The sequence below is a fragment of the Aulostomus chinensis genome, chromosome 6 (genome assembly GCF_037954235.1).
Source record: "Aulostomus chinensis isolate RoL2024-O1b breed Wild chromosome 6, RoL_Achi_v1.0, whole genome shotgun sequence".
Lineage (NCBI taxonomy): Eukaryota > Metazoa > Chordata > Actinopteri > Syngnathiformes > Aulostomidae > Aulostomus > Aulostomus chinensis.
Genome location: NC_141325.1, coordinates 16,326,365 through 16,349,175, shown reverse-complemented (window position 1 = coordinate 16,349,175; position 22,811 = coordinate 16,326,365). Strand labels below are relative to the sequence as shown.

Here is a 22,811-nt window from a genome sequence, read left to right as displayed (position 1 = left end):
TGAGGCCTAAGGTGAGTGCAGAGCTGAGAGCTGGCCCTTTAAGAGCCCCTCCCCCTCTCCTCCCTGTCACCTGTGTCAGCTTGGAGAGCAGAGCAGGATTTTTCTGAGTTTTTGGTAGGAAAAAGTGTCATAAATTGTCAGATGATGGTCCAAAGTGGAATGTAACACCATATTTTAGTAGGGATTTTTGTCAGGAATTCAATGGTGTGTTTTTTTTTTAACGTGTGAGTTTTAGTTTAGACTTGAGAACCATGTTTTTGAGAGTATGTCCTGTGAGAGGCCTCCCCATTGGTTTCCATTGTATGTGAAAAATGTGTCTCCAAATTTGAGGCCTTATAAAATCCAAACCGTCTGAGTTATATAAAAACTTTTAATAATTTTTGATCCTCAAAGTTTCTTGAGTCATGTGTTAAATTTTGGAAGTGATACCATTAACGCCCAAGGAGGAGATAGCGTTTTGTTGGTGGTGTGTAAATATATCACATTTTGACAGTTTTTACCATTTTGTGGACTTCCTGTTGGATTGAGGTTACGCGTGTCAGCGTATGATTTGTGCATCTTGATGAGACGAATAATTTGGTGTTGGTCCCATGTGTACACGACAATCCGAGGAGCATTTACGGACAGAAACGTGTTTACGTCTCCCTAGGTGGCGCTATTGAGTTTTCAGTTTTTGTTTTTTGATTGATTTTTTGCCAGACCTGATTAGCGTGCAAAAATTTGGTGAGTTTTCGAGCGCGTTTAGGGGGTCATTTTTAGCATTAGTGTTTTGAGTGTGTTGACCGAACTCAATCGGGTCTTCGCCCCGAAGCCTCCGGGCTCAGGCCCTAATGATAGACTATGTGTAAGCCTGCTAGTGTGTGGGGGTGTAATGTCTCTGTGTCCTGCCATTGACAGATCTTATTGACTTCATTGGGACTAAAATATTTACTTAACTCTGACACTGGTACATATTGGTTTTGAAGCTCTTTATAAACCCCTTACTGATAGACTGAGATGTAGTTTATTTTATTTACTAATATGTTTTTCCATTTCTAAGCGCTTCTACTCTTCCTACTTTTTTGCAGAAGTTTTGTTTATTTTATGGAAGCGAGCAGTCGATCAAATTTTATTCTGCTAAACTGTGAATAGCTAGCTCAGCTTCTGACAAAGCATCTGTTCTATCTACTATTAATAAATAACCAAATCATTACAATATGCTTGCAAATAAATAATTAAAATAATATTTTAGTCCAAGACTAAACTTCATTCGAACTCTTTGGGCCAAAAACATTTCAAGGCTCACCACAAAGAAACAAAGTTAGTTTCCTTCAAGAAAACATTAAATGTTTAGACTGGAACTGGACTATTTACAAGCGTGGTGAGGATGATTCTGTATTATGAAAACAAACAAGGGCATTTGATACAGGGCTAAAAAAAATTCAAACCTTTTGATTAGCAAGTAGTCCAAACTGTCCAAACAATTATCTTCCTACCAGTGTTTTGAAGGCTGAAACCGTGAGCCGGAAGTGGAGTCGTGTATCTCCGCCACCTTGGTCTTGACTGCCGAGCGTCAAACCTGTCGCTTTAAGAGAAGGGGGCGCGTCGTTTTCTGGGGCTGTCCCTTTTATTTGAATATACAGTAGTTGAACAGGGCTGGAGTCGGGTTGCGTCGGATGTTTTTCGTCTTAAGAGGAGGGGACGTGCACGGCGGAACGTGGTGTTGGTGGAAGTGGTGTTGGTGGAGGTGGTGGCTACGGTTAATGTCCCCGCTGGAGCTCCTCATCAGGCCTCTGTATAACATTTGAATGTTATACCACTCGGATAGGAAGACGTTCATTCCACCGCATGCACACATTCGGGACACCGCTACCGAAAACATGGACTTGCACATATTGGACCACAGGCTCCGGGTCACTAGCATATCCAAGAACGGGCTGGTGAATTTCACTCATCCCCTGATAAAACTGATATTTCTCCGGAACCGGACACGGTAAGAATTCGGGCTCAGATGGATGTAGTGCTCGGTGTGAATCAGTACTTCAGCTAAGGCTACTTTTCACTCAGTGGGGGGCAGTGAATGAATTAGGTTGTTTGTCTGTACATGTCCTGCACTGCCTCCCACAATGACTTGCAGTGTTAGTTTATGAAAACTATTTAGCAGACGAACGTTACATGAGTTGTTTTAAAGCTACAAGGATATGATTGCATCCACAATTTCCATCTTACACATTGACAAGTATGTAATTGCAGCCCTAGAATTATTCGTAATAGCATAAAGGAATTCTCGCTATACATGGATATTTACATAAATTGGAACAGCTGTTGTAATGATTAATAATAATCAAAAATAGTACAAAGCATTCAGTTGTCCTCCAGTGTTTTAATCAACCTTCTCTCCTCCACATGGCTTCCCAGAGAGGGGGCTCAGGGGTCAAATTTGGCTCACCATGAGGTTCACTTTAGCCCACGAAGTGTAAAATTAAACCAAAAATTGACAAATAATCTTCAAGTCAATAACACACAAAATGATGAAGTTAACATTAGTGTTTATGCTATTTTGTGTGGTGAAATTATTATTATTATTATTTTTTACCTCATCTAAGAAAAACTGAAGAGGCAGAAGCTGTAGCACACACACGAAAGGCACTGGAACAACTCAATATGTGGTTGCTTTTGGCCCAGCGGCTCACCAGTAACATTTTGGTTTTCGCCCTCAAAGAGAAAAGGTTTGTGCACTCCTGCTCTTGTACAACTCTGCCTTTAACTGACCCCAAATCATCATCTACATCTCACAAGTTCACATGTTGACATAAGGACCAGTTTTCACGTAATCCCCTGGTCTGGATTAACTGAGAACTGCTATTGTTATGTAATTGTTTGTTGCTCTGGCTGCTCCACATATGCATGGAGATGTGAAGTGCTGCCACCGGCCGATCCCCCAGCTTCAAAGGGGAGATTTGACAGATTGTCCTCACCGTTCGCGCGTCAGCTACACAGGAGTCCTCACTAAGAGTCAGTTTACATGAAAACAGCCACTTGGCTGAATGTCTCGTTGATTCTGGCATTCAGCAATAATCCATCACCTCATGAGATTCAAATATCTTTCTGTCAGTACTGGATAATCTAGTAGGTACTGTAGTTCATGTCAAAAGTGAACACTGTGTTATGGCTTCCACTACCTTATAAAGACCTGTTGAATGGAGAACTTGTAATGATGAACCACAGTTGCATCAGTATTTCTTAAGTTTATTACAGACTCATAGTGACTAATCTCCATGATTGCCAACCCACTGGAGTGCATCATGTTAAAGGTATGAATTAATGCCTTCATTTAAACAGGGCCTATTGAAGTGATTGCGATCCACATTTGGTGGATGTCTCCTCATGTTTAGTTCTGCGTATTTTCACACGAAGAGTTATTGTGTTATGTTCCTTTTTTGCGATGATCTAAAAGAGACCAGATGAGAACCCAAATGGAACTTTTTGGACAAATTTTGGTTTCAAAGTCTCTGAGGAATGGCCTGATGTTATCAAAGTAGTCATGTTGGATAATCTTGATGTCAGTATTCAATAAAACTTTCTGATTATGTATGTATTTTGCGGTAGTGTAGCAGCTCTACCAGGTTTGTCATCTGTTTTTGCACTGGAAAAATACAGTGTTCATGCACAGTCCTTTCTAATTAGATCATGAAAACATTGCCAACAGGGGGCGCTCCATGTCCTCAACATACACACCATGATAATATTTAAACAAACAATATCACAGATTTGATTTCTTATTCAGATACTCGATTTCCACTACACTTGCAACATCTTCACGTTGTCCCTTTATTCCCCGTGATCATGATGCTGTTGAACATCTTCACGTTGTCTCGCTCATTTTCCTTTGGCTTGTTTTTGGCTGATTGAGGAATTGAGGAACAGGTTGCCAACAGCATTCAGGAGCACCTAATCAGCAAACAAAGTGACAGGCCTGATTGGAGAGATGACCACGCCTACTAAAGTTAACCAAGACTGTGTATGAAAGTTACTGAAAGTAAAGCACAATTAACTATTAATCTGGAAATCGAAATGAGGGATTATCATTTTGTTGGTAGGAGCATCCCACAATGCAGTGCAGCAGGGGTGCCAAGACTCTACCTGCTTCCAGCTTACTTGGAGACTCTCAGGAAATGATGTAATAGCTTGCTGTGCAGTGCATAGGAATAGATCCATACTGTAGTTTATGTACTCAAAAGTTTTGGTTAGCAGATCATACTATGTGATTCTGTCTTTGAAGTGTGGATCCGTGAGAGAAGGAGCGTCTCTCGCTTTTACTTTCTCCAGGATGACTGATTGACTGCCTGGAATAATGTTGGCTGCTGTGGCATGGAAGTGTTTTGCCTACTTTTCCCTTTCCCTTTTCTGTATTGGGATTGTTTTGTGTTTTCTCTTTCCTCTATAGGCGATGCAGCATGGGGAGTGGTGCAGGATTGGGCTCACTGCAACCCAAAACAATCATGTAGCAAAAACAAGTCTGTCGGTTCTCCCCCTTCTCCGGCCCCAGCTATTCATTAGAGATCCAGGGAATGTGTACCAAGTGATTTCAAAGTGGTCCTGTGCAGACTTCTTGGTAATGACTTCTCCAAGCAGTTCCTATGTCTGTGCGGTGCTGGGAATGACTGCAGTTTGAAGGTGTTGTCGAGAAACCGAGGCTCTTCTTGGAGGTTAGGAAGGTGGAGTTTAGCTAAAAGATATCAGCAAAGTCAAAGACCCTCAAATGTGAGCTGATTTGAGGGCGTAGTACACAGCGGTAGCTTCCGGGTCGAGAGTGTCAAGCCAAAGCTGAAGTGCCTCAAATGTGTATTCTTTCTAATGGCCTGCAGGGGGAGACTCCACAAGTTGCAAAAGGTGGAATCGCTCTGACATCTTTGAGAAAATTTGCACACCTCTCGCTTGATATCTTTTTTTTTTATTGAGTTCATATGAATCTCAAGCTTGTAAATTATTGCCCTAATTAGAAAAAAGAAAGAAAAAAACAAACAATTAGAGGAGTGCCTCCCTCTGTCAGCACGATACAGTTCTGGATTAACTCCAAAACGAATTGTTTCCAAACCTGAGTTGATGCAATCATTGGAAGTACAAAGCTGTACGCCACAGAAACATAACTTCAATGTCACCACTATGAGTTTTGCTCTACTTCCTCTCTGAGTGATGATTTTTTTTTTTTGTGTGGATATTTTAGTAGTCTCTTAGTCTCAGTTAGTCTCTGTCCACTGTGTTTTAAGACACGTAAATGCTTCAAACCTTACGTTCAGCTTACCTCCAGGTTTTAGGACTCATTCCTGTGCCACTCAACATGCTAGGTATGCGCTGTCGTGATAGGGCTATCTGTTTTTTATCTGTATGCTGTATATGTCTGTGTGCTACAGTCATGCGTGATCAACATCTCTTGAACACACAGGAATGAGAACATGTCATCCCAGTACTTCCTGCACTCTTGCGAAGTTGTTTCAGTCGTCTGTCGTCATTCACGGCCTCTGGGTGTGGCAGCAGTAATCAATGGCCAGTATTAGCCTGATGCATGTGGACGCTGCCCTGCAGGCTTAACACACTGCTCCTCTCTTTGGTGACTCACTAACAAGAGAGCATAGATGAGAGCAAAGCCTCAACTCAGCCAGAAACCAAGCTGGGAGTTTTCTACTTGACTTTTGTGCCTCACTGATCTGTCAAGGTTTGGGGCTCTCTGTCGCTCCCCTCATTTACACCCCCCCCCCACCCCATCCCCCTTTCTCAAGGATCTCAGGAGGCTTGTTCAGATGAAGAAGAGCCCATAAGAAAGCTGCATATGTAGCAGATAGTCTGATAATCTGCTGATGACGAGGCGCTCGGGTCACTTCTCACACTTGTAACAACATCAGATTGCCTCCTCGCTCTTATCGTGTTCCTGCAGCTGGAGCATCAGTTGCAGACACAACCAAACCCACGCCGCCAATACCACCCGTCGCTTTTGTGCTGCTGGATCAAAGTCCAGACTTTTGTATGCTTGGATTTTTTTCCCCGCCGCTCCCTCGCTACCTGTGGCTTCTTCTCCCTCTCTTGTTATTTTCCAACTCCTCCCCTTCATGTTTCTTCATGCTTCAGTTGAGGGAGCTTGTTTTTCTTTACCACCAGTGATCATGCAGGCGGGGATACTGTCAGCGTTGCGCAGTGCTACACACACGCAGGCCTGCCACTGCATTAATTTTTGATGAGCTGAATCATCATTTCTGACTTTAGAGTTTTGCAAACTATTAGAAAAGAAATAACACCCTCGCCTGGCATGGAGTTTAAAGTTGCTTGTTGTGGTTGCCTAACAGCCGAAAACTGAAGAACAGTGATAAAAGATGAGGAAATGGATTAAATGATCATTTAATGATAAATAAATAAGGGTTAAGTGAAGAACCAGGACTTTTCTGTTTAAGGGAGAAATCCCTGTTTTATTTAGGATGCGTCCATCATGAAGTGGCTCTGGTCCGGTTACGGAGCTTCCTCATTGTGTTTCCTAGAATATCTATTGTTCCCATTGTGTCTCCATATGAGGGATAGGATTGATTTGTGCAGGTTTCTGTAAAAAATAACCATTTATGTCTTACAACTCTCCTTTCATCCATGTTGAAATGCATTCTCGAGGTCTGTGGAAGTTCCCGTGAGGCCTGTGGAGTCTGAGGGAGAGGAAACATACATGTGGCATCAGTTTCGTAGCATGTTTACCTCGTTTTTGTTTTTTTAAGGAGGAGTTCAAAAAAAATCGCAAATAACAGTCATCTGTATTTTGTCTTCTCAGTCATGCAAATAAATGTGTATAATTTCCTGCAGATGAAGTAAATTGATTTTTGCATTTTTTTTTTTTTTGATTTAGGCGATGAAGTTGTCTTTCATTTCAAGAATTCCTGCAGTGTGCTGCAGGTAAAAAGTGATCCTCTTGTCATAACGACTCCCTTTTTATACAAGTTACATCAATAAACAATAACTAATCATATACAACGAAACAACAACTATGAGAACATGCTCAAGTACAATACGAGCAGTGGAATAGCAGTACTAATACAGTACACAGTACTAATACTGAGTATCTTGAAACAGTTGTGGGTGGAAAGGTGATTATATAGACCCCCTTGGCTTATAAAAGGGAAGGTGAAAAGCCATACCACTGTTGAAGTGTTTAAAAGTTGTTTTATTGCTCCTCCTAAATGTATCTGGTCTCAATATTCAAGTATTTCCAAAATGATTTACTGACTGTGGACTGAGTCACGTTGGTTTGTCATATTCTGAAAGCATGTTCCCATCAAAAAAAAATCAAGCTTTGCCTTAGGAAAGATTAATGGAAACATAAAAACATGACACTTGTTTGAGGTAATGTAGCCTTTTTCAAAATGGATAAATACGCCAGATGGAAAGCCCTATTTCTGGTCAGTTCTGACGTAGCACATGATGACGCCACTGCTCTCGTTTTCAGGGATGTTCCTCAACTTGGTCTCCAGACAGCATGCGACATATTTAACACTAGCTGGTACTACGTATTAGTTTGAACTCGTCAAACGGAAGAGAATTCCTCAAAACATATCTCCATTTCAGACATGATAGACTTCTTCTACTCTGTTACAGCCGCAGCCTGGTGCCTCTACTGCCATCTTTTGGCAGCGTTGCATATTTTATTCACTCAAAACCAGCTGATGGGTTCATGCATAATATGCTTTTCCTTTTTTGCTATGTCTCCACATTTTGCTTATAATTCTCTCACAGTACCACAATTACGGTATGGTAAATACATGTTCTAGCTCAGTGGATCAGTTTTTGAATGATCTAACGCATCTTCTCTGTCAAGCTTGTTCCGTCGGTTGATTTGTTAACACAAATGGAATACCTGCAGATGTATTAAAACCAAAGCCTGCCCTGTCTTCCCCACCACAAACTTGATAGTTCTGGCTTGCAAGATAGACGCTTGGCACACACACTACCTGCAGGAAGCAGCTCATGGGGGAAGGCAAAGGGTCAGCAGGAAACGTGGAGGGTTTTGGAACACAAAGGGCTGGCTGAGCTTCCTAGCACAGCTGCTAGCTGGTGTTACAGCGTTGCCTCTTTGTCTCTCGGTGGTGTGATTGTCCTATCTCATGGCTGGGATTACATTTTGCTGACTCAGAAGTTTGGCAGTCACTCAGCCTTCCACTGTAATGGTCTGATGACTTCCATGCACAGGAAGGTGCATCTCTTGTCAGATGATTGAAGAAGACAGGAATATCTTTTGCTTCCTTTTTAGGGTTTCAAAGAAAACAAAGCGAGGTAATCCATGAAGGAACAGTTTCTAGATGCGCCCTCGAACAAAAATTGAAATACCTTATGTGAACTCAAGAACGGGGCTGCTGTTTTCTTTTGGATGTTTGAAATCACAAACGCAAGCAGTTTTGTTGCTCCAATCTGCTCGCAACAATTAGTGGATATCCCCTCTGCAAGCTTTAATTCCGTCTTCTATTGCCTTACTGACATGTTGTTCTAGGGAAAAGTTAAAGACACTTGTTCATGATTCTCCTGTCCGCATGACCAGAGTGGGACTTGTCACTCTAGTAGTTGCATAGATAATTAAAAAATAATACTTTTAATAATAATATAATTTTATATATACATTTTAACCTCATTATATTTATATTCTTGTTTAAATGGTAGGTTTTTTTTCCCCATTAGTTTATATCAGATGGGTAAATACTACCAAAATCCGCATGATGCAGTCGATGCATGATGCAACTCCAAATTTACCCAAGTGGATCTATTTTACATCAAGTTTCTACAGAGCAACATTCAGCTTTGTCTTCTCATTCACATCTCGCAACAGAATATAAGTTCAAGTAATTAAATGCTCGTTACCAAAGTGGTTCGTTGGAGCTGTAATACACCCTGTGTTCTTACGTACACAAGATTGGGCATTTATATATAATCATGAGCAATTTTCTAGCCTGCGTTCATTTTTTTTTGGGGGGGAGATTCGACTGGAGTATTTCCTGACTCCTCCTAACTCACAGATTTGCTCACGTCATCCAACATTTTCTTTGTTGGAACTAAAAAAGAGAGAGCGAGAGAGATGTTGAGAGCCTGGATGCCCATTACCGTATTGTTCCGAAAAGAAGGCATTTTTTGTTTGTTTGTTTGCTTTTGGGGGGGGGGGGGGGGGGTGGAAATGGATCTGAAAAAAAATGGGTTGTCACATTTGGAACAATACAATATATCTTGTACCTCTTAAAACGCAGAACTATATTATGTTATAAGTCACAAAACAAAAGCAGGGAATCTTTTCTGAAAGTAGTTTATCTGACCGACGCTGTGAGTGTAAGCTTGGGTGAATCTTTCAGTCGGTCCTCCCTGCTGCTTTAACTTCCTGTGCGCTGTCGTTTTTCTAAGTCCCCATCACCAAGTGGAACGACAGCCTCAGGGCTGGCAAGATGGCAGCAACCTACCGCTCAAAACGACAAGTTTGGATGAATATCAATACTACTTGTTTCGTTTAGTGAATAGCTCTAAGAATAAACAGCAAATTTAGACCGTGTACTCTCAGATAGGGATGTTCTTGTATCTTCTCTCACCCCCTGAGGGTTTCGTCACTGTGCTTGGCACTGCCCACCGCAATTATGATTGGCTTACAGACATAAAAGCAAGCATCATAGCAAAATGAAACTAGATGAGACAGACGTCGTAGGGGATGGCTTCTTCTCAGGACGTGACAAATCTTCAGCTTTTTCTAGACATTTCACAACTTCAGTGAGTAGTAATGATATCCAATATTGAAGGTGTGAACCGGCTACTCAATCTGTCACCAATAATGTCCAAGTTGGACAAGAGAATTCAGCACCTTGGTTTCACAATGATAGTTTTTCCTCTTTTTCTCCCCCTACAGCTCATCCAACAATTTAATTACACCCCAGTTGCTGTATTTTTGTTGTTACACTGCATCTGGCATTAGAACGAGAACTAGTTTTCATGTCCAGGAACTTGGACGTAGTATTGTAGTGTCTTTGCCCCAAAAACCGACCAAGAAAATCTGTGTTTAGCTTAGCTGGAGCCAAATCCCTCACCCGCCCCACCACCCTCCTCACACCAAACCTTTTCACCATTCGCCACAATGAGCAGCAGCCTTTGAAAAGAAATGTTTTTAGTTTCAAACCTAATGAAGACACAAATATCAAATCTCCTAAGAAAGCAAATGGAATATTCTAACAATCTAATTTACTGAAAGAAATCCCAAATACAGAGCTGTTTGTCCTTCTAGTCTGTCAAATTTGAACTCCCAAAGGTTCATGCATTTAACTAAAGTAGCGCAAGGTAGTTCTTTAACAAAGCCTCTGTGAATCCGCTGCAGACATTAGGAAAAGACTGGTTTGACCGATAGAAATGTCCAGCCGAGGTTCCTATTTCATCCCATTCACAGTGGTGTTGCCATGCTTTCCTTGAATGCATCAAAGGGGAACTGAGGCAGTGCCCCAGTTTGGCGAGTTCCTCACCATCGGCTGGAGACAAACAAAGGACAGAACGCTTGGACTTGTGCTAATTGAGTGACAGCCAATCCTGAGCCCTCTGCACATTTCATAGAATCCTATTTACCTCTTTCTCTGGGAACTATAATGAGAATCTGAGCCCCTGCCCCTGTTTTTTTTTTTGTCAGATACAGAAGAATAACACTCATCTTCTTTTTTCCCCTTTCTCTTCTTCATGTTTACTCAACTATGTGCTTCCCTTTTTTGTTCCAGGTGTAAGTTCTTCAGTTTGACGGAGACACCAGAGAACTACACCGTTGTCCTTGATGAAGATGGATTCAAAGGTAAATTTGTTCTCACACAACACTTACCATGAACGTTTTTTTGCATTTTTTTTTTCTAATTTTATGATTTTTATCTGCTACAGAGGCAGAGAAATAGAGGACGTGAGCAATTCTGTGAAGCTTTTAAAGGTTACTTACAAAAACGGCATCAGTTTATGAGGACCCTGTCTCGGACTAAATGAGTTCCCATGACCGAGAGTTCTTCCCAATCCATTTGATTAAAAAAAAAAAAGAAGAAGAAGAAGAAAAAATGTAATAGCTGGTGGATGTGAGTGCTGTTATTTTGGGGCATTTTACTTCCAAATGTCAAGTGCAGCTTTCAGGGGAAACTGTTCCATTTGTCTCTGTTGCATAGAAAGGTCAAGAAGCACTTGTAGTTTAAATGTTAATTGAAAACTAATTAAACAATTTGTGTGCGCTCAAAAGAAACATACACACAAAAACACAACATGACTTTGGTCACTTTGCGGAACCGATGAGCATACAAGCAGTAGATTACTTTATAATTAAGATGTCTGTAGAACTGGCCTCCCTCCGCTCTCAGGGCCTTTTCTAGGCTCCTCCTTTCACCGTCCAGACATTTCTGTGCAGTGCTCCTACCCAGATGAGGCTGTTGAAGGAGAATACCGCCTGAGGTTTCCTCCATTTCTCCCATTCTCCTTCACTCTCCTTCTGAGTGCCTATTTTAAGAGGTGAATGCTGGCGTAACCAAGCCACCAGGGGCTGCGCTGACAAATTATGCCAAGCGGAACAGCGGCTCTATGAAGGACAGTAAAGTAAAAAGGAGTCATATTTTGTTTGGGGTTTTTTTTTCAGTGAGAAGGAGGTCAAAGGTAAAAAGTTGTGTGTGTCCTAATGCAAGTTTTGTGTCATACACAACAGTCAGAGGGTTCTTTGGTCTGTACGAAGTGGTTAAAAGCTTTTACCATGAGACCTGTAGACTTGCCATGTGAGCTCAGTGAACCAAGATCACCTCGTGCAATATCAGTCCTCCAGCAACATGTCCTGGATAAACACCTGTTTCCTAGCAAGCTGCCAGCATCAGCTCAGATCCTGCAGCACAAGGGATGAAATATCCTGCTTCTCCATTTTGGCTCTGAGACTCTGGCTCCGAGGGTTCTCTCTGTTTGAACTCCCAAACATTTCCCAAACTTGTTTTTTTTTTAATTGAGAATAGCAGGATGTCTAATCGAGAAAATCTTAATCTGTTACTGCTGGTGACATCACTCTTGGATCAGATGACCTCATTCACACAATGGAATTTCAGTCTCGTTTAAATTGAATGCATTTTTGTATATTAATTTTGCTCTTTTAATGAGAAGTGCTGTGTGGAATCATGAATGGTATCGGATGTGTGTCGGATTGTTAAAAAAAAATCGGGATAGGTGCATCACCAATTGTGTTTTTGCTGCCTGCATCAGTGCAGAAAACAAATACATTTCACACAAAATTAGGTCTGAACCGTTTTAACAGTTTCTATGGACCCGTTACCATGCAGATGTGATCTGTTGATTCAGGATTTTGATTAGCTGACGGGGGATTTTCCGTGCCCGAGCTCATATCTTGATATGTTTAGCATTTATTGGGAGGAAAAAAGTGGTTTGGAGTAATTCCATGTTTCTGAGCCTCACTGTGTATTATTAATAGCAGGGGGTCTCTGTGGCGAAGGAAGAGACTCGGGGTCAGGTGACAGGAAGCCAGTGAACCACTGATCACAACAGGAAGCAGTCATTCAAACGTCCTTGTGTTTACCCCTCATGATGCATCGCAGGTCATTTAAAGCGGCGATGGGGCCCAGATGTTCGACCAAACGTTGTATACCCTTCATGAGAAGAGACTTGACCTTTTAATCAACTAAATAAAAGCAGAAACACATCAGTCCCCTACAGAGTGTATAGACAGTATGTGTGCCACATTCTTGTTGATATCGGCTGTTCCTCTTCAGAGAGTGCTTTGTCTGTGTGCAGTATACGCAGGCAGCTTTTTTTTTTTCCTCCAAAACTCCTCCTCTCAGTGTATAAAAACATCCTTTTTTTTGTAACCCAAGAAACAGCAGGAGCGATGATTTGACTTCTGTTGGAGTTCTGTTGTCTTATTGGAATTTAACACATAAAATACAAAACTGCTAATAGCATTCGCCCTTCTGTGAAGACCCTCTTCATTCATCAATACTTTGAAATAAGTAAAATTAAGAATAATTTTCTCAATACATTTGACACAAGTAGAAGTCACTTGCCAGCATGCATATTAGATTTGAGGGAAACAAGGACTCCTGGAAAAACATAAATCAGAGCCTGCTATTGTAGTTGTTCCTCCTCTGTTTTTCAAAATAAATGTTTTTATTAGATGATGACACAGAAACTGGCTACCTGTGTTAACATTCATAAGCTGTCTATGTTGGCTATGTAACGGTACACACTATGAAATTGTCTGGATACTGGAGACTTGAATACTCGCATAGCATTTCCATGGTTTATTAAAAAATGTCAAGCATAGGTGGAGATGAATATTTTGACAGGTCTTTTGTCTTATTGATTTAGGGCAAGTCAAGTTTTCATGATGAAAATGTCTCAGGACTGCAAATTCCAGTAACAAATCTGGGATCGTCCGTAGACGTTTGTTTGGCATCAACAGTTTCTTTTCTACCAAAGTGAAATGGCTTGTGATCGTCTCCGTAACAGCCCACAAGCTAATCCGTCATTGCACAAAGCTGCCTTAGCTTAGCCTCAGAATACAGTTGAAGTGCCGTGAGTATCAGCTACCTATAATCAAGATGCTGACTGGTTAGTTGGGCCAGGAATTTGACCAGGATGTTATTAACTGCAATGGCTGTTATAGGCATCAACCACTTGGGTGTGTGTGTGTGTGTGTGTGTGTGTGTGTGTGTGTGTGTGTGTGTGAGACTCACAGGCGAGCCTTTGATTCACGACTCATGTACAAATCGCCTCAGTATGTTGCTGCGTCTCCTTCTTTCCTCCTCCTTTACTGTTTTCTTGGAGTCTTCAGTTCTCAGCTCTTCTTTAATAAAAGAGCTGGCCTGGAGATGAACATGACCTAAGCAGACCGCCGTGAACGAGGATTGTCCTCTTGATAACCTGAACAAGGGTCGCACAATTTATTGAAACTTAATCGCAGTGTGGCCCATTGCAGTTTTCTAATCGCAATGTTTTTTAAAGGCTAAAGATGCCATTTTGATTTAAATAGTGGGGTGCTGCAGGGGCCCTGCTTAAATGTTATATACTGTTGAGTTGGGAAAATACCAAAAAAACAAGTTTGCTGTTGTTAATATTTGAACACTTTTAGCAGCTATGTCAAGGGCTTCCAAGAGAGCTGATATCTATAATAACTCAATAATTAAATTGCATCTCTAGATATTTGATAAATGTGGTTTTAGACTAGTAAATCACAGCTAATTGTTTCCTTCATGTCGGCCATATGTTCACTGACTGTCTGCCCATCTTCCCTCCTCTAGAGCTCCAGCCTTCAGAGCACCTCCAGGTAGAAAGCTCCATCTGGCTGCCACTCAACGTGGTTTCCAACGGCAACGCCTCCAGCAGCTCACAGGCCGTGGGCGTGACCAAGATAGCAAAGTCGGTCATCGCGCCACTAGCTCAGCAACACGTCTCCGTCTTTATGCTCTCCACTTACCAGACCGACTTTATCCTGGTGAGTGGTTTTAGATTCAGTCTAGTCCTCTCTAGCCCACTGACTCGTGTAAACTAAAAGAGACACTTCAAGCTATCCGCTGTTGTATAATTAAGAGACATCTGCAGGCCATATTTCAATCTCGCCAAATGTTTAAAACTGGTGGAGTAATCTGGGGAAGGAAGAGTTTTGTTAGCGGAGACAAAAGAAGTCCCGCTGTCAGCGTTTTGTCTACTCATTCATTTTGCTGCTGAGGAATTAATATTAGACAGAGGGCACTAAAGGTTAGTTGATGTATTACACGTTGAAATTTCAAACAGGCAAAAATAGACTGGTGTCAGCAAGTGCGTGAGTGCAGTATTGTGTGAGCACCAGCTGAAAGCCATTGTTGCATTGTGCTCTGGCACAATACCATATAAACTGACCTTGTCTTTATGTTTATGTTCTTCGTCTCTGTGTTTATGTTCTGTTTTTTTCTTTTGTAGGTGAGAGAGAAAGATTTGTCAGTAGTTATTAGCACACTGGAGGAAGAGTTCAACATCTTCAGAGAGGTGGGAGGAGAGTCAGTCCCTGTGCACTGTCAGGATGTTTCCAACGGCCTCCAGAAGAACGGCAAAGAAGGTGCAGTAGACGCCAAATCCTCCGATATCAAGCATCAGCATTTTACCATTAAACGGGAAAAACTTGCAACTGAAGTTTGCACAGCGCCCCTCCGTACCTCCTCTGTAGCACAATTCTTTGTTGGTAGTCTTTCCCACTTGGATCACACAGTAGCCAGTATTTTCGGACCTGCTCCACAAGCATCTCCTCAAATTTGTCCACATTTTCTATGCCTGCTAAACTGCAAAATAACAGATGTGACATGTTTGACAGGAAGTCCACTCAAGCCTCTGCCACCTTCTCATAGCTGGTAGCATTATGACATTTTTCTGGGTGTGCGCAACGCAGCTATAAGCCCTCTCCGTGACCTATGTGCGCATGCACTCACCGTTCCTGCAGAAGCACAAACTCAGCTTTAGGAAGCATTCTAAATGGTCACAGATCAGTGCAATGGTGAGCAGTGCCACAAAAGCAACAAGGCTCAGGGTTCTAACCTGCCTGCTAACTGGGGGTTTTCCAAGCATGAAGGTCTGTATGGTCTCCTCATGCCTGTGTGGGTTTACAACTTCTGACAGACCAATAACATGAAGTTTCAGTTAATTGGTAACTCTAAAACTCCTTTTTCCACCTGCCAAAAAAGAAAAAAAAAGAACTGCTTGTGTTTTCCGAGGAAATGGGGTTTTACTTGGCATTCGGTCCCAGATGAGCCTGTAGGAGACACAGGTGTTTAGTAGCTCAGGAGTTATAGTAACACACTTGAATTTTAACTTTACTTAAAAACAAACAGGAAGTGAGAAAGCCTTAAAAGAAAAAAGGAGGATGAAATTAAGGCAAAAGTCGTTCGAAAAAAGTTGAAATACTCCTGAAGAAAGCTAGACACTGAGACAGTGTAATTACAGGCGGTTTAATTTTTCTTTTTTCTTTTTTGTAAGAGGAGTGCCTTCACAGTTCAGCTTTTGCATCCATGTATATGTGCTAGATAGCCAGAAGGCTCATTTTCATCCCTGTTCGGTAATTCCACCATACACAATAGATAATATTCTACAAAAACTATACACACCATGAAAAATACTCATTCTTAAAAAGAACTTACATCCCCCTAGAACTAAATATCCCCCTTAATTTAATCACACTCTAAGAAAGCCATCGAAAATCCATCAAAACACTTAAGTCAACAATGTGTGTAGCTGTGTAACTGCATTCCCTGCTAACTGGGACGTATATTGCTGACAAGCTGCAGACCTAAGCAAGGATTCAAATTGAGATATATTAACGCTGCATTTTTGTGTAGAAATACTGACGTTGACTATTCAAAAATGTACAACTAATGCAAAGAAGTATGAGGCTGCAGTAATGAAGACATACGCAGAACTAAGGAGAGCTTTCTCAAGCCTTTATCAACCATGTTGTCTGTAATCAAGCTTGAGCAAACACGATCACCTTACATAGTTTTAAACAATGCGAACATGCGGAATCAACTCTAGCCTTCAAACATTAAAGAACCTTTAACTGCACCGAGTTGGCGTGGCCAGCACAGGAAGTTATTTTTCATCACTATCAAGCGGAGAACATAATGTACAATAGTGGCAGTCATGCTGAAAAGTGTGTCCACCCTTTCCCACTCCTTCATATCTCAAATGTCCAATGTGTCAGCCTTATATCAACATGGAAGACAAATGGGTCTTTTGACAAATGGGTCTTTTCTCACTGAATGCGGTCGTCTGACCAGTTTGAAAATTTCTCCTTATGCGCCGCCGATGTCTCCTGGTGCAGGATGTATAACACACAGAAAAACAGTGGATACTTGTGACCTAAAATACAACACCTGCAAGACAGACGGACAAAATTAAATTCAACATGACAAAATTGGCAGGCAATAAAAGTGAACGGGTTCTCATGCAATAACCGCCGATATATTAAATCATGAAACATGGAAATACATTGTCAACTGCAGCACCTAAAAAAAAAAAAAAAAGTGCACAGGAGATCAAATATCTCAAACATAAGCAACATAAGGGTTTAATACGTTGCTGTAAATAGACATACTGAACATATAAAAGTCTTGTTTAGTATCACGCTTCAGTTTTGCTTCAGAGCTCTCACCAAAGCTTTTGATGCCTCTTAAAACCAGGTCAGTGGCAGTACACTGTATGTACTTATTTAAAAGCAATTCAGGTTGTTCAGACATATGTCGGAATGGTCATTTTGAAAAGAAAAATATAACTTGTGTATAGCATATGTAGAGCACTTGAAGTATTTAATAGTGTTTAAGCTGTCCCTTTTCTCTTCACAGCCATGCAACCTATAGTTCACCCGGTTCTGATCCCACAGAACCAGTTCTGTGTCATGTCCTTGGACCCGGACACTCTGCCGTCCATCGCCACCACGCTTATTGACGTCCTGTTCTACTCCAACAGGTGAGGTCATGCTTCCTCACATCGCTGCAGTACCTGTTTGGAACACAAGGTGGCAGCACCAGACCCAGCTTAGACTCAACATTGCTCACACAACCTGGAATGTTTTAGTAAAACTTGAATGTGAGCAACACTGAACATTTTTCAAAATATGTGATGACTTAAGCTTGCACTTCAGATTTACTGTATACGGCATGTGCTTTTTCAGAATAAGGGTAATAATGTTATTATTCTCAGTCTTTATTCTTATTTTAAAGTATGTAAGTTGCTGATGTTGCTTTTTTTGCCAGTCTTGCCAATGAACGTGTTTCTTATTTTAGTCCTAAGGAAGATGCACAGTTGCCTCCAGGACAGAACTTGGACTGCATCAAGTTTTTCTCCTTCTCCCTCATTGATGGCTACATCTCACTGGTGATGGACACAGATGCCCAGAGACAGTAAGGATGGGTCACGTTACCTAATATTTGGTTGTCCAAACCAATAGCACAGAATGTCCTTGAATCTCAGTGACAACTTTGTTATCAAAGTGATAAATGAAGCAAATAGAAAAATGAAATGAATTGATAATTTAATACAAATCTGCTGCACAGTCTGTCTCTGGACACACTTTTGTATCTCCTGAACCTACAGCATCAAAGCGCAGTGTCTTCAGGTCCATAAACCGTCAGTGTCATAAAGAGTACAATTTAGACTTTAATCAACAGTTCAAAGTGGATTTCATGAGGTCTTAATTGACACAAACATTTGGTTGCTTTTCTCTGATGCCAAAAATTATAAAGCTGAAAAAATATATAAAAGAAAAAAGAAATGGCACCAAGTACAATTTTTTTGACAATACTATTGAACCTACTACTGTCTTTACATGATACTTCCTTTTACCTTTTACCTGTCGGTCAACAGAAGATGAGCCTGACTAGATAGGACCCATGTTCCTGTACAGTCTAAAATCCTTTGAAAAATAAGCACCACTTACCTGTATTGATGAAATGATTTGACCAAAAAAAAAAAATCGAATCAAAATCTGCTTCGAATAATCTTGAAAATGATTTTAAAAAATAAATTGAGTTGTTCAGTACATTAGGTAACAGGCACCCTAATGTTTTCAGAGTCTTGACAATGACTTTCTAGTTCTTTGGGTGTCCCCCTGGTGAGGGTGCCTCACCTTTCTCCCTGATGGAAATAAGGACCAATCCAAGCTTTTTGAGCGATTCAGATAACATAATATTGTGTTCTTATTAGCTGGAATATTCCTGTAACAAAAGACAAAAAAAAAAAACCTTTTTAAGGACATAATCTATCAGCTATACAATCAGGGATTTGATTAACTCCAAGTCAGGGTGTCACTGCTGATTTTTGGGCATTTTAAACAACAAATGTATCACCAAATATCCACAAATGTTTTCTCTCCTTGATGGGTCACTGCTTTGCGAGTGTCGCGGTTATTTCGGATCTGTATATTTAAAAGCTATGAAAAGAATTGTCTGCGGTCTGACGACTCGAGTTGTTTGATGTCTGTGCTGCAGGTTTCCTGCTGATCTTCTCTTCACCAGCTCCTCTGGTGAGCTGTGGAGGATGGTGCGAATAGGGGGACAACCACTGGGCTTTGGTGAGGCTACTTCCTCAAAATAAAGTCATTTATACACATATTACAGCAAATGTGTCATGGAGGACGGTACCAACTTCCCCTTGTGAGGCCTCCAACTAATCATTTCATCATTTAGGTGTCTTTTTTTTGCCATGAAAGCATATGTCTTGAGTGTGAGAAATAAAAAAGGATGTGTTTTATTCCATTTTCCTGCTCGTGATTTCAGGATATCTCTCCTGCCCTCTTGTGTTTGTGTAGATGAATGTGGTATTGTCGCCCAGATATCACAGCCTCTGGCTGACAGCGACATTTCTGCCTACTACATAAGCACCTTCAGCTTCGACCACGCTCTGGTGAGTTTCTACGTTTAAACATCCTTACTCTGGAAGTAGTCTGGCATTCTAATATCAGGGGGGTTAAACCAAAAATGAAAATGATGCCTTGCAGCTCACCTGTACACACGACTCAGAAATGGTCCATTTATATACCGGTATGTATATTTGTTCAACCTCACTTCAGTAAACCCCAAATGTTCCTCCAAGGTCAACATTAAAATTTCACATGAAGCCTGAGAAGATGCCGAGTGTTCTGTCAGAATCTTTTTTTCATTTGGAAGCTAAAGAGTTGTGCTGTTGAGGTGTTCCACCGATGCTGAACCTCAGTTTTTGCTGCTCTGTTTCACAATCTCATGATTAATTTACTTTCCTATTTACCCCGCAGTTGTTAAGTTGCATCTTAGTCAATGACTCCTACAACCTGTCATTTACCAAGAAAAGTTTATCTCTGGTCCTTGACCCAGACACATATTGCTGTTCCACTGTGACCGATTAGAACAATGTGGAAAATTTCCCCTCCATGGCACTGTAAAGTCAGTATTACTCATCAGCAATCTTTGTCATCAATTTAAGCATTTTCTATTTAGTGACTTCTATGTTTTGGTTTCAGACGAGATGAGACTCCTCTCAAAAGCCATACTTTTCTTCTGTCAACTCTATTAAACACATCTAAACAGGTGAAAGTCATCAAACACGGCCTCAGTTTTCACCCTCCTGACATTCAGGCTTAACTCACTTTTATACCTGCATATCATTATCAAGCATCCATCCATCCACTGTCTACCTCTTATCCTGTCAAGGGTGGCGGGGGACTGCAGCCTATTCCACCAGCTTTTGGGCGAGAGGCGGGGTTCACCCTGGACAGGTCACCAGTCCAGAAACGTGTTCAAGCTTAAAATAAGTTATTTGTCATGTTAGATCATTCTAGAGTGCCCTCTTTCCTGAACTTCGTACACCTGGATGTTTTTCTAGATTTATCACAAACTTCATGATAAGAAATTCCACCATAAGAAAAACAAACAATTGTAGTAACAGTAACTAGCACAGTTCTGAGGAGGTAAGTCAGTGTACCCTTGTAAGATGAATAAAGGTTTGTGGTTGTCTTTTCTTGCACGGCTAAGTAAGTTGAAAAGTTCTCAGATTCTGTATTAATAGCAGTACTTCAGATGCAGTCAAGGTTAATGGATGTTTTAGAATGTAAATCTTATTGGGAACAGGAAGAAAGAAAAAAGTTCCTTGTAACAGTTGAGGAGTCAAAATGACGTGGAAGACCCCTGTGCTTATATGGTAGTGGTGAGTCACTGGATGGTTCATATTTCAGTTAATCAACTATTTTGTTTTGGAGGCAATCTAGAGGAAATTCTCACGGTCACTAGCTCACTTTCATAGCTGTGTTCCCCATTTCTAGTAGTTCACTGGAAACTACTCCAGAACAATCAAACATTGTAAACATACTGGTTTTCGTGTCTTCTGAATGTTGAAACAGCCAACTTAGTTGTCAACCTTTTCACTGGATTAAGTTTCAATGTCAGTGTTTTGTTTGTAACTCTCTCTGCTGCCGTTATGTGGCCAAAAACGCTGTGTAAATAAAGGACCTTCAACAAGACCACCTCAGCCAAATCCAATATATTTAAAAATAAAGGATTTTTCACATTTGCCCTCAAATTTAATGGGTTCGTCCTTGGTCTGTCCCATACAGCCACACCAAATTCTGTGAACATCAAGTACAGTTTTATGTAACCCTGCAGACAGCGATGACTCAACCTCCTTGCTTTAACATCCTCTCCTCCACGTTGTCGTAGGTCCCTGAGGAGGACATCGTGAGTGTGACTGACATGCTGCAGCATCAGCGGAAAGAACCAGCCACCACTTGATTCCCCGAGGCTCCAACTGAGCTGGAAGTTCAGCTTATTACGCCACGCCTCACTGCAGCTCCTGTGGCCCTGGGGGCGGCAGGGCACCAGGACAGGAGGCTAACTCTGTGCCTAGACTAGCACTGAATTGCCAGCAGTATTAACGACTATGTACTTGCCATGAAAAGCCCTTTCCTACGGTGTGAACATAACATTTGTCAGTGAGGCCTCCTGTTTTACTTTTTGAAGGCAGGCTGCTGTCTACGGAGGGGGGCCGCAAGCTCACACATGCTCATCCAGATGCACACTGCTACACACTAACACACAGACACACACACACACACTCTAACAAACACACACACATGCGTGCACATTCATACTCTAAGGCCTGACATATGAGCATTTATGACAGACTTTGACACAGGGCTTGAAATCTTGTGGTCTGAAGCCGAGTTGCTTATAACATTACTTTTCTGCATAGAGCAGAACTCACACTTGTACATTTCACCAGTACTATAACAAAAGTCTGTCTTCTGAGAATGTTTATATCAATGTGTCCAAAACAATTTTTTTTTCAATCAAAGGCCAGTAATACTAATTGAAACTTCATTTTTTTGTGAAAGCATCAAGCCTGAATTGAAAGATAGTTGTGACAATGTTGATCTCAAAGTAGTTTCCCTGTAAAAGAAGACCTGCCATTTTTAGGCTTTTGACAATGGGGCTTAACTTTTTGGTTTAAAAGTAACATGTAGGTAGTTTAGTAAAACCACAACAAAGGCTGTCATTGAGAGTGTTAGGCTTGGTCTGTGTTTTAATAGGTCAGCATTTTTTTTTTAAACCATGGGTCAATAACACAGTGTCTTATTATTTTGGGGTTATTTGCACAATAAATCTGTTACTTCAGCTAATATCACATTTTCTTTGGTACAACTACATTTTGTACAATTTGAAGTAAAAGTATTCTGTGAACATTTGTAAATTTTGTCCTTCATTTAATAAAGTGTTGAAAATGTTAAGTTTTTGAATTCTTAAAAGTATGAATGCAGGATTATGGCGCAGCTGTATGTCTAAACAAAGGTTGACTGGCTAAAGATGATCAGTCAGGCATTTCTCATGAGTTATGAAGTTATGATGACAGACCATCTTCGGTTTACACTGGAATGGAAGTACAGAGAAACACAACACTTTATGTGATGGCATCCATTTCTGTGGTGACGAACCTGTCCAGGCTTTAAAAGAAGTGTTGGAGCCATAATGACTTGGTGGATTTATGCTCAGTACTGAAGGAAATGTAGTTAAATTAATATGATTTATATGAAGCACAACAAAAATGTTAAGGTCCGGAGGAAAATATGTTCTGATGTCAGTTTATTTTGACTTCCTTAATTATGGGGATGAGACCACCTGGTGAGCATCTTGGGCTGTGATTTTGGCATTGTGAGACAGAGACTAAATAATTACAAAGCATACTGCTGAAATAATGAGTTAAAACAACTGTCTTTGTTTCATTTTTTAAATTAAAATCAATCTTTTTTTTTGGGGGGGGAGGGGGAGTTGAGGTTCATTATCTCA

The 22,811-nt window shown here is 41.0% G+C and overlaps 1 protein-coding gene and 1 long non-coding RNA gene across 2 annotated transcripts; both read left to right on the top strand.

Moving 5' to 3' along the window:
* Window positions 1-1,605: 1,605 nt before the first annotated feature.
* On the top strand, window positions 1,606-22,266 carry castor1 (cytosolic arginine sensor for mTORC1 subunit 1). Its single transcript, XM_086206811.1, has 9 exons — window positions 1,606-1,972; window positions 10,737-10,807; window positions 14,280-14,473; window positions 14,938-15,073; window positions 17,346-17,469; window positions 17,787-17,903; window positions 18,990-19,072; window positions 19,310-19,404; window positions 21,189-22,266. Exons 1-9 carry the CDS (start codon window positions 1,788-1,790, stop codon window positions 21,258-21,260), a joined length of 1,077 nt encoding a protein of 358 aa, XP_086062937.1. The 5' UTR covers window positions 1,606-1,787; the 3' UTR covers window positions 21,261-22,266.
* Window positions 2,585-5,465, top strand: LOC147260302 (uncharacterized). The gene is made up of 3 exons (XR_015116280.1): window positions 2,585-2,708; window positions 4,427-4,594; window positions 5,426-5,465. It is a non-coding gene; the product is annotated as an uncharacterized LOC147260302 (long non-coding RNA).
* Window positions 22,267-22,811: the final 545 nt, after the last annotated feature.